This window comes from Portunus trituberculatus, chromosome 30 (assembly GCF_017591435.1).
Source record: "Portunus trituberculatus isolate SZX2019 chromosome 30, ASM1759143v1, whole genome shotgun sequence".
NCBI classification, from domain to species: Eukaryota; Metazoa; Arthropoda; class Malacostraca; order Decapoda; family Portunidae; genus Portunus; species Portunus trituberculatus.
In genome coordinates, this window is record NC_059284.1 from 10,160,250 (window position 1) to 10,172,749 (window position 12,500).

The following is a 12,500-nucleotide window of genomic DNA, read 5'->3' on the forward strand; positions in this document are numbered from 1 at the left end:
CTTCCTTCCTCACCCCTGCATTTTTTCCCTTTTTCCATCCGTTTTCCTGCTTCACCACCATCACTACCGCATTTAGTTTCACATTTTCCTTCGTCCCTGTGGCCCCGCCCGTTGATAGCTGGTTTGACAGTAGTGAGGGGAGGAAGAGGGGAGGAAGGGAGAGGAGGGGAGCTACGAGAGAGGAGGGAGAGGGGACGTGAGAGACAAGGACAGGGAAGGAGCGAGAAAGAGACGGAAGGATGGAAAGGAGAGAAAGAAAAATGGGGAATAAGTGGGAGGGAAGAAAGTGGGTAATGAGGAAGGGAAGGAAAAAGGGAAAATAACAAGGAAATAACAATGAAGAAGAGGGAACAGAAGGAAAAAGAAGGATTTTAAGGAGAGGGAAGGAAGATAATTACGAGGAAAGGAATGGAAGGAAAAGAAAAGCGAAAGGAGGAAATGGAGGAAGGGAAAGGATAAAAAATGAGATAAGGAAGAAAATAAGGAAGAGAAAAAATAAAAAAAAGGAAGAAAAGGAAAGAAAGGAGCAGAGGAAGAAAAAATAGAAGAAAAGGGAATGAAGTAGAAAAAATAAAAAGTTGAAAAGAAAATTAAGAAAAGAGAAAAAGAAGCAGAAAAAATAGTAAGAGGAAGAAGAAGAAGAAAAAAGAAAATGAAAGATAGAAGGGAGAGAAAGGCAATGGAACGAAATCTGGAGAGAAAAGAGAAAATAGGATTAGGAGAGAAAAAGTAGATGGAGAGAGAGAGAACGAAGGAGGATGAAGGAGAGATGTGGAGGAAGGAAAGACATGGAGGGAATGAAGGAAGGAAATTGGATACCAGGACGCGGATTGGAGGGAAAAAAAGAAACGTCTCACAAGGTTTTGCTAGAGGAGGAGGAGGAGGAGGAGGAGGAGGAGGAGGAAGAAGAAGAAGAAGAAGAAGAAGAAGAAGAAGAAGAAGAAGAAGAAGAAGAAGAAGAAGAAGAAGAAGAAGAAGAAGAAGAAGAAGAAAGAAGAAGAAGAAAGGAAGAAAAAGAAGGAAGAAAGAAAGAAAGAAAGGAAGAAAGAAAGAAAGAAAGAAAGAAAGTAAAGAAGAAGAAAAGGAAGAGAAGGAGGAGGCAGAAGAAGAAGAAGAGGAAGAAAGAAAGAAAGAAACGAAGAAGAAGAAAAGGAAGAGGAGGAAGAGGCAGAAGAAGAAGAACAAGAACAAGAAGAAGAGGAAGAAGAAGAAGAAGAAGCAGAAGCAGAAGAAGAGAAGGAGAAGGAGGAAGAAGAGGAGAAGATAATGATTTAAGATATGATATTGAAAGAGAGGAGGAGGAGGAATAGAAGAAGAAAGACGAGGAGAATGGAAATCAAGGAAGGGGAGAAGAAGGAGAATAATAAACAAGAATGCACTAAAGAAGGAGGAAGAGAAGGAGGAAGAGGAGGAAGAGGAAGAAGAGGAAGAGGGAGACTGATAATGAAATGGAATGGAAGAAGAAGAAGAGAAAGAGGCGGAAATAGAGAATAAGAGAGAGAGAGAGAGAGAGAGAGAGAGAGAGAGAGAGAGAGAGAGAGAGAGAGAGAGAGAGAGAGAGAGAGAGAGAGAGAGAGAGAGAGAGAGAAGACAAGCGTAGATGAATGTAAAGAAGAGAAGGAGGATAATACGAGGGAATAAAGAAAGAGAAGGAAGAAAAGAAAGAAGACAAAGAAAAGAAATAAAGAAGAAGAAGAAGAAGAAGAAGAAGAAGAAGAAGAAGAAAAAAGAAGAAAAAAAGGAAAAGAAAAAAAGAAAAAAGGAAAACAAGAGGAGGAGGCAAAGGAGGAGGAGGAGGAGGAGGAGGAGGAGGAGGAGGAGGAGGAGGAGGAGGAGAGAAAGAAAAAAGATGAAGAAAGAACGTTTTAAAGAAGGAGAAGAAGTAGAGGGAGGAGGAAGAGGAGGGAGAGAAAAACGATGATGTACTGCAGAAGGAGGAGGAGGAGGAGGAGGAGGAGGAGGAGGAGGAGGAGGAGGAGGAGGAGGAGGAGGAGGAGGAGAATAGTGGTAGGTAGTGAGAGTGGCTACCGTGGACCCAAGAGGCTTTTGGAGGGAGTTAAGTGCAATAAAAAAGGAGAGAGAGAGAGAGAGAGAGAGAGAGAGAGAGAGAGAGAGAGAGAGAGAGAGAGAGAGAGAGAGAGAAAGAGAAGCGAAAAGGGAAGAGGAAGGAAAGCCGTCTCCATAATAACAGCACACCGCAGCGGCTCAGTGCACCGCCACAGCATGACAACTTCACCACAGCACGCCGAAATTTTACCACAGCTAAGTGAAACAAGGATTTTACGAGGATTTCTTTACCACGCACAGCAACACCACAGCATCTCAACCACCACAACACTGCAACACCACCACAGCACCACAGACACCCCACAACACAGCAGTAAGGTGAACGTATCTTAATCTTTATCTTTTAGGGGACTGGCAAACAAGTGGGCCTTTTATTTGTATTTTTCTGTTACCCTTGGCCAACTTTCCCTAAAAACAACAGTGCCACAGGATCACAAACATTGCAGGGCTTTAACTGACTACACACAGCATTACTATTTATTACACCACAGCAGCATAGTAAAGTCGCTCAACACAGCACCACCACACCACCACCACAATACCACAAGATGACACAACCCAAGAGTTAGTCAGAAGCATAACACCACCACTACCACAAAAATTCACCACAATCACCACGGATGCATGAAAACTCCACCATCATCACCACCACATCACAAAACACACCACTAGATACCACAATACCACCACCACCACCACCACCACCACCACCACCACCACCACCACCACCACTACCAGCATCACATGACGTAACGAATACATAATTAGACTCGAGCAGAACCATTTTTTTTCCCACGGTCACTAATTTGAACGTTTTTTAACCAACTGGGCTCGCGTGGAGACTCAAAAGTGGATGAGGGAAGGTAGATTTGTGTGGAGCGAGCGTGGAGTGAGCAGGCACGTGGATGATGGATGAGAGTAAGTGGTTCTCACTCGCCTGGGAAATATACAAGGTTATAAATCACCACATTGAGGCAAGCGAGTAAACAGCGACGTGAGGCAGCGAACGTCGTGAGAGGAGACCAGCTGCTGCTATTGAGTGTGTGTGCGTGTGTGTGTGTGTGTGTGTGTGTGTGTGTTGGGAGGGTTGGATAGGCGAGGGGTGTTTTTCCTTGGGTATTCTTGCTTTTGTGTGCATTTTTTTTAAGTAAGAGGGCCACAGAAAGAGTAATAAAAAAAGCCCTCACAATACCAGTTCCCGTACAGGTTTAACCTCTTCAATGCTGGGACACATTTTTACCTTGAGATTTGTGTACGATTAGACCACTTTATTGACACAACGAAGGGTCTATGAAGGTCAGAAGATTAATAGCCACAGTCTTCACTATTTTAATCCTCACATGAGTTTCTGAAGCTGTATAAAATCACCAAATACTAAGCAGAATGAATATGGAAACGCATCATGGTACTGAAGGGGTTAATGGGTTCTTAGTATCTTTTGTCATGAGTATCTAATTCCTTGTTTTTTAGACGTGTGTGTTTCTATTACCATATTCACTTCATGTTCTAAATCACACTAATGGAAACAAAATATAAAAATAAAGAAACTGTGCCAATACATATTCAGGTTCACTCATTGAAACGTCGACAGGTGAAACAAGCGCATCGATTATTACTATTATTACTATTATTGCTATTATTATTAGGGTTTTTAGATGCTCTTGTTTTATTCCCTGCTGGTTGTAACTCAATCTGGCGCCAAAAAAAGCTTCAGTGTCTGTGGTTATTCAGCTCAAAAAGGTTCGTCGTGTAATATCGTCATTATTATTACCGTCAATGAGAGAGAGAGAGAGAGAGAGAGAGAGAGAGAGAGAGAGAGAGAGAGAGAGTTGGTATCAGATTCCCTCCCACATGTCAATATAGTTCAGTGCCATGTCAAAATAAAGGTAATGGCTGCGGTTATTCCTGTATTGCGATGCTATTATTGGTATTGGTATTATTATTATCATTATTATTGTTGCTATTGTTGTTGTCCATACTGCTACTACGACTATTACTACTACTATTGTTACTACTACTACTACTACTACTCAACTATTATTATCATTACTAGCATCATTTTTATTATTATTGACACAGCTTTCGGCCTTCCCTCTGCTTCCCTCCGCTGCCTCACGTCGCCACACACACACACACACACACACACACACACACACACACACACACACACACACACACACACACACACACACACACACACACACACACACACACAGAGGCGTCATCAACTCGCTGTGAAGTTCGACACGTGAGATGGCTGTCATGTGATATCATTATTCGTGTGTTTGGAGGCGAATTTCATCTTTTTTGTGTTTAGGTGCGTTGTGTCACCTGATAATCCATTTCTGGTGGTGGTATCTGACGCTGCTCATTAGTCGCCGCCAGGATAGGGTTAATACTCAATATGAATATTTTTTATTTATCATTTATCTTTTTCTCTTTCGTTTTTTATTTTTTTTATTAATACCATGTGGGCTTTTCACGGGAATCTATGGGCTAAAAGGGATACTTTTTGGGGTACCTCCTATCTCAAAGAACACCCGCTAGGAAACCGTTGCCCCGAGTGAGGAAGCCCAACCTACACTCTGACCGTGGACAGGATTCGAACCCGTGCGCTTGGAGACCCTGGGACCCCAAAACGCGCATGGTTCCACTGCACCACGGCGTTATGTATTTCTGCAAGTTTGTTTAGTTGTAATGGTGATGATGACTATTGTATTGGTTGAGTAAGTGAAATAAAAATATAATCACAACGAAAAATTAAAAATAAAAAGATAATATTACACTATTCATAATCAACAATAGTAAATGATTGACACAGCACTATGGAGCTTACATGCGAAAAAAAAAATATCTCTACTAGTTTTAACATTTATATTATCATTGTCCTCATTAGTAAAACGAGGCGGACAAGATGATACATATTCTCAAACTACACCTACATTAGTTCATTATCTAATACAACACACTTAACCCTTTCAGTACCATGCAGCGTTTTCATATTCGTTCTGGTTACTGTTGGGCGATACTATACACCTTCAGAAACTTGTGTGAGGAGTATAATAGTAAAGACTGTGGCCATTAATCTTTTGACCTCCATAGACTCTTCCTAATTCTTCTTAAAATCGTCCTGTCACAGAAAACTCATGGTAAAACTGTGTCTCAATATTGAAGGGGTTAAATATACGAGTGAAAAAACCTCACTATAAAAGTAAAGAGTGTGGCCATTAATCTTTTGACCTCCATAGAGTCTTCCTAACGCAAATAAATTAATCTAATCGCACACAACTCATGGTAAAACTGCGTCTCAGCATTGAAAGAGATAAATATACGAATAAAACAACCACACTAAAGACCATCCATCATTATTACGGAGAAAGCAGGCAGAGAGATCACCAGCAGACACAAAACACACCAATGAATAGACAGCTGATACACAATACACAGGAACCCACGAGTGAAAAACGGTAATAGTAATTTTAAAGACTCATCTATATTTAACTGGCATATTTAGATCCAGCCCACGCTCCCTCATTATGTATGCCAGAAAGAAGGTTTCTGTTTTAATTATACAACACTGAGCCAACTATAAAGAGAGCGCCAGGAGTCCGATATTCACCAGCCTTCATTTCTATGTTTATATTTTAGAAAGCGTTTTTTTTTTTTTTTTACTTAATTTTACCGAGATTTTTTTTCTCGCGTGTGTGAAAAGAAATTGTTTTGTGTTTAAGATTTTTTTTCTTGTCTTTTTTTTGCGTTTATTATTTGTGTTTGTTGGTTTTTTGAGGGTGTTTTCGTTATTTTTGTATGCGTTATCCATCATTTTTTTTCTTTTATATTTAAGTAAATTTTTTTTTCATTTTCGTATTCATCATTTGTGTTTATTGATTTTTCAGGATGTTTTTGTTATTTTTATATTCATCATTTATCATTTTTTTGCTTTTGTATTTTTTATGCATCTATTTTCTATTTTTTTTTTTTCATTTTATTTCTTCACTGCTGCATTTTTCTCATTAATCTTGTTCTATTACAATATTCTTGTATTTTATTTTTTCTTGTTTTACTTCCTTTCATTATCTTCACATTAACTGTTTCCATTTATCTTTATATCATTCTTAATTTTAAAAGGAAATTGTTTTATGTGTAGGAATTCTTACTTGTTTTCATATTCATTTTCTTATTCATAACGTTCATATTATTTTCCAGCTCTTTTCTCATTTTTTTGCGTCTACTTCTTATCTATTTATCAGCTACGTGTATATACTGCATTCCTTGCCTCTATAATAATGTTTTAATTTTTACTTTCATCGCTCCATTATGGCCTCTTGGTGTACGATATAAGAGCTAATTACCGTAGTAATTTTTATAATAACTTTTAAACACCATAATTAAGCCACCTTTTTTGCGGGTAATGCTTTCCTATCAAAAATAATTTACTAATAGCATCGCCATCGTAATCTGTGTAGGCGGTGGTAGTAATAATGGTGGTAGTAGTAATGACAGTAGTAGTAGTAGTATGATATAGTATAGTAGTAGTAGACAGTAGTAGTGGTAGTATGATATAGTATAGTAGTAGTAGTAGTAGTAGTAGTAGTAGTAGTAGTAGTAATGGTACTCGTTTAACCCCTTGAGTACTGGGACACATTTTTACCTTGAGTTTTGGGTACGATTAGACGATTTTACTGACATTAAGAAGGGTCTGTGGAGGTCAGACGATTAGTGGCCAGAACCTTCACTATTTTAATCCCCGACATGAGTTTCTGAAGCTGTATAAAAATCACCAAATACTAAGCAGAATGAAAATGGAAACGCCTCATGGTATTGAAGAGGTTAATGGCTAAACTATGTAGAAACACCAAAATAAGTTTAATAAAATTTTGGTGTTGTCTGAATAAGTCAGTATTGAAAATAGAATCGACACTGAAAAAGCAACATCAGCGGCAGCATCAGTACAGATTCATCCGCTACGAGCCACGTGGTCTGTGGTCTGGTGGTGGGCTTCCCCGTGACATCACCGCCACGTCGCGCGTGTATCGGAAATGATTTCTATATTTAGTTTGGAGAGTTGAAAGTGTACAGGACTTACTAATCTTATCACGCTCTTCCTCTCTCTCTCTCTCTCTCTCTCTCTCTCTCTCTCTCTCTCTCTCTCTCTCTCTCTCTCTCTGTCTCCTCTTCCTCTTCCCTACTGACTGGGAATACCACAGGACTTTTATAAAAGAGAGAGAGAGAGAGAGAGAGAGAGAGAGAGAGAGAGAGAGAGAGAGAGAGAGAGAGAGAGAGAGAGAGAGAGAGAGAGAGAGAGAGAGAGAGAGAGAGAGAGAGAAACTCGTAGTAGACATATGGTGTGTCGTAACATTTGTGGCAGCTCTGTACTGGCTATCTAATCTCGCCGCTATCACGTGATAAGACCATTTTGTTCTTTGCATCGCCTCCTTTCTCCTCCGCCTCACAGCGTCCTGTCTGACTGTGTAGCAGTGCCTGTGTGTGTATATATGTGTGTGTGTGTGTGTCTCGCGGCAGTGGAGGGCTGGGGCGCGGCACGGGGCGAAGAGGGGGAGACAGCCCGCAGGGATTCGCACAGAGGAACAGGAAAGGAAACAAGTGTGCACGAAGCGGCGAAAGTTGAAGTTTTGACAGTGCAAAGTTAATGAAGTTAAAAGCAAGACCTTTGAAGTTAAGAAGACGAAGTTTTAAGAATCGATGATCCTACGGTGCTGAGTGTAGTGGTGAAGGTTGTGATGGTGGTGGTGGTAAGTGAGATAACCGTGACCTGACTGACGGAGCCACACAACTCGTGGTGTTCTGTGGACATGTCACCTGTGACCCCTCACAGTGACCTTTGCTGTCCAGGCCGCCCCTCCCCCGCCAGGCAGGACATACGCCTGCAGGTCTCAAGTTGACATTAAAAAGTAAACAGCTGACCTTTTATGCCCACCCTGCTGCCGCCTCCACCATTCGTCTCTGCCACTGACTGTGCCGCCGCCGCTATTGTGGGCGGGGCAGCGGGCGAGCCCTTAAAGAAGATGAGCCTGACACCAGAGTGGCGAGGCTCCCTCCACCAGCCGCAGCCAGCGGCAGCGGCTCGCACCCTGCTGTCCTCCACCCACGCCTGTGACCAGCGGCTGCAGGATTATGCCAATGATCTGTGCTGGTGGCGGCAGCGGCACGAAAGCGCCATCGAGCAGCTGGTGCGAATCAACCGTGCCGCAGTGGAGGCCCTGGCCCGCGAGGAGCGGAGGGTGCAGGAGGCGAGGGAGCGTCTGCATTGGGAGTTGAAGGAGACGGAGGTGATGGAGGGGCTGCGGGAGGAGGTGGAAGCGATGGAGGTGCGTCATGGGGATGAAGAGCAAGTTTGGAAGCCTCCTGCCGCTCCCTCCATGGCGCACTGCTTCCAGGTCCCTCGCGACACGGCCCTCGCCATCGCTTCCTCCAAGGCAGGTGTTCCCACGGCCGCTGCGATCCACTTTAATACACCTAAGAGGGCGGAAGGCCCACCTGGCGGAAGTTTTACAGCACTAGAATAAAAGTGTGTGTGTGTGTGTGTGTGTGTGTGTGTGTGTGTGTGTGTGTGTGTGTGTGTGTGTGTGTGTGCGGGCGCGCGCGCCCTAGATGTATGCTTGGTGCTGGCAGGGGTAGTTGCTGATACGGAGACAAGCAGGAGGACACAGATACCCTCGGATCTCATTTTGTCACTTGTCCGGCTTCAGGTGAGACGCGCCAACAAACTAGCGACGGAAGCCATTAGCCGGGAGCAAAGGGATGTCTTTGCCACCTTATTCACCCCGGATTGCAGCCTCAGGGGACCCAGGAGCAGCCTGTCCTCCCCCGCTCCTCTTTACCACTTCCCGAGGCCTCCAGCAGACGGCTGGAGTGCAGAGCTAAAGGCAAGAGTATAGAGCGCGATCGTGTTATTTTTCCTTTCCCTGTATTGTTCTGCTTTTTGTTATTTTTCGCTGGTGTTTTTTATGTTCTTTGTTATCTCCCCTTTCCTCACTTTTTGTGAGCCGAGCGTCGTTGTGACTGGGATATATTGCATTGTTTTATGTTTTTGGCTTTATTTTTCACTCTTGTTTAGATTTCTGCTTGCATTTTTTGAGGGCTTAGCTTCAGCTGCGCCTGTGTTGTTTTGGCCTCGCCCTCCCGCTTTGTTGTGAGTCCAGGGGTCATTGAGTAAGTTCATATGTTAAGACAGACACTCATGGCTGCATCTCTTCGTATGTATAGCTATCCTCATTATCTCTTCCTTACCTCGTCTCTGATGCATTACCTTACTGCTCCTCTCCTTTGTTAGTAAGCCAAACAATTAGTCTGTCAGTCATTAAGTTAGTCAGTCATTCAGTCAGACAGTCAGTCAATTAGCCAGACACTCAGTCAATCAGTTTATGAATCAATCAGACACTCAGTCAGTCAATCAATCAATCAATCACTCCCCCATTCATTCAGTCAATCAGTTAGTCAACCAATCAAACAATCAACCAGTCACCCTTCCCCCGGCAGGCTGCACAGCTCCTCAGCATGGCGGCAGACGTGCGGGGGGCCGTGGTGGCGGGAAGTGTGTTCGCGATTCAGACAAGGAACCTGGACGGAGAGAAGGAGACGCTGCGGTGCGGGCGGCTCTCCCTGTCCCGCGGCCACCTGCTCCTTCACTGCCTGGCCGAGGGACCCCCGCCCCCGGGCTCCATCACTATTGAGGTGAGTGGAAGTGGACTCTCGCCACATATAAACTCGATATTCCGTGGAACCTCAATAACTGATCCTGGCGGGCTTTGATGCGCGGGGGGAAAAGTCAATAAATAGCATACGAGCTGACGCACACTTTGAAAAGAGCTGACACGACCCACGCCTCTTTCACGAGTCAGGACGGCGGAAGAAGGCAATATGGCTTGACCCGCCGCCACATATTTCCGTCCCTCCTTCCTTCCTTAACCCATTAAACCACCTTCCTTGCCCCACCAGTGCCCTCACACCTCCTTCCTTCCCCTACCATGTCCCTTACGCACACTCCACCTCCCCCGCAGCACAAGGAAGTCCTTAGTGAACTAGTGGACCGGGAGGGCACGCTGGTGTTCCTAGAAGTGGAAAACGCCGAGCCACGCCTCAAGGGTCGCGTGTACATCCGCCTCAGCCCAGACACAGGCCGCGGCAGGCAGTTCACGTGGCTATGCACGGGGCAACGCGGGGTGAGCTACGCAAACACCAGGTTCCTCGGCGTCCTGGACAAGGGCGGACCGAAGGAGAGAATCATCGCGGGGGACTACGAGGGAACTGACGGTGCAGGAGGCGCGTCTCTGATCCCGTGGCTGGGCTGGGGGAGGGAGTACCGCAGGGAATGGCGGGCGGGGGTGGTGCGGGGGTGGTGGGGAGGCATACACAGAGCGGCGCAGTTCTTCATCACGACTCAGCACGGTAATCCAGGGCAGACTGTGCACTTTGCTTTCGGGCAGGTGGAGAATGGCCTGGAGGTGGTGCGGGGAGTGGCGGCCCTTCCCGACCCCTCCCAGGCCAGGGTGGTGGACTGCGGCGTGGTGCTGGTGGAGGAGGTGGAGGGAGCGGCGGTGCGGGGCGAGGAAGATGGAGTGTGAGAGAAGACTTCATCTGTCTCTCCCGTGTTGTTACATTGCTGTCATCTCTCTCTCTCTCTCTCTCTCTCTCTCTCTCTCTCTCTCTCTCTCTCTCTCTCTCTCTCTCTCTCTCTCTCTCTCTCTCTCTCTCTCCCAAACTCTCTGACATTCCGATATCTCATTCTCTCCCTCTCCTCCTCCCCTCTGCCGCTTCCTTTCCTCTCTGCCTGCCAGCCCTCATTACCTGCCCCTGCTTCACCCTTCCTTCCTCCGTCATTACCTAAAATCCTGCACCTCAGATGTCCCCTCTACGGTTCACGCATCTTACCTCCATTAAGTCCGCCACTCCTGCCATTATAAGCCAGCCAGATAAAGCAAACATCTGTAACATCAAAGGGACATCGGGAAATAGTATGTGAAATGAGATGTTGGAATTATTATTGTGAAATTGTAATATGTGATGCATGTTTGTTTTTAATTCATCAGTATGTAGATTGTTTTTTTTTTTTGGTGTTTTTTTTCGTTTTAATAAAAGTATGAAATGAGGTTCGCTTCATTAACGACTATCTACAAGTTCATTTATTTGGTGACTAATTAGGATCACACGAGATTAATACGGGTCATTTTTTATGTTATTACTATTATTATTTTCCTTTCCTCCTCCTCCTCCTCCTCCTCTCTTTTTCTCTTCCTCCATTTCTCTGCATTAGTTTTCTCACTTTTCTCTCTGCTTTTCTTTCTTTTTCTTAATTATGTTTCTCGTTTTCTTTTTTCTCGTTCTTCCTCTTGTTTTTTTCCCCTCCTCCAAGTCCTCCTCCTTTTCTCTTTCGTCAATTTCTCTTCATTAATTTTTAGTATTATTTTCCTTCATCGTGAGAATAGATTAGTGTTCCATCATCAGCTGATCATTTCCAGTCAGCCCAGCAAGTCTCGTATCACTCGTCTGGCAAATTATAACTTTTCCCTTTGATAATACAAGTAATTATTTATCAGTATGGAAATTTAGTCCTTGTTTTTTGCACCTGGTCTTTGATGAGGGGATGCTGCTCTCTCTCTCTCTCTCTCTCTCTCTCTCTCTCTCTCTCTCTCTCTCTCTCTCTCTCTCTCTCTCTCTCTCTCTCTCTCTCTCTCTCTCTCTCTCTCTCTCTCTCTCTCTCTCTCTCTCTCTCTCTCTCTCTCTCTCTCTAATTCATTAATGAGAAGAGGGAAAGGAAAGCAAAGTGAGAGTGATGAGGAGGTATAGAAAGAGAGGATGGTTTCCGAGTAGAGGAGGAGGAGGAGGAGGAGGAGGAGGAGGAGGAGGAGGAGGAGGAGGAGGAGGAGGAGGAGAGAAGAGGAGAGGAGAAGAGCGGTAATAGCGGTCGGAGGTAACAAGTGGAGAGATATTTTACAATTATCTAGACCGGAGCTGTAAATCTCTCTCTCTCTCTCTCTCTCTCTCTCTCTCTCTCTCTCTCTCTCTCTCTCTCTCTGGCACCTCTACGTTCCCAATTTACGGTCTATAAACAAGAACAAATCACAAATCACCCCTGGAAACCGTCGACTCTGTTTCAAACCCACACAAAAAACGATAGACCATCAAAGTAAAGAGTTTCCGATCCTCCTTCAGCCTGATCCTATGGCCACGTGAGCCTGATTGATTCCTGGGCATTTATAGCTCCTTCCAGTGGCCAGTTGACTTTCCAGGGAGAAGAGAGGAGGCCGAAAGGGAGACTCGTGGTCAGGGAGGAGGCCCAGAGAGAGGTCATTCCAGAGTTTAGATGGTATAAAGAATTCTTGAGGTTCTTGAAGGAGGTCATTGACTTCAAATGGGCCACTCCAGTTTCCAGAGGGTGAGGCCATTGCTAGTTCCAGGGAGTGGGAATATTT

At 44.6% G+C, this 12,500-nt stretch overlaps 1 protein-coding gene across 1 annotated transcript; it reads left to right on the forward strand.

Moving 5' to 3' along the window:
• Positions 1–7,501: 7,501 nt before the first annotated feature.
• On the forward strand, positions 7,502–10,652 carry LOC123510861. Its single transcript, XM_045266301.1, has 4 exons — positions 7,502–8,504; positions 8,778–8,954; positions 9,568–9,762; positions 10,089–10,652. The coding sequence occupies exons 1-4, from the start codon at positions 7,998–8,000 to the stop codon at positions 10,650–10,652; spliced, it is 1,443 nt and encodes a 480-aa protein (XP_045122236.1). The 5' UTR covers positions 7,502–7,997.
• The last annotated feature ends 1,848 nt before the right edge of the window (positions 10,653–12,500 follow it).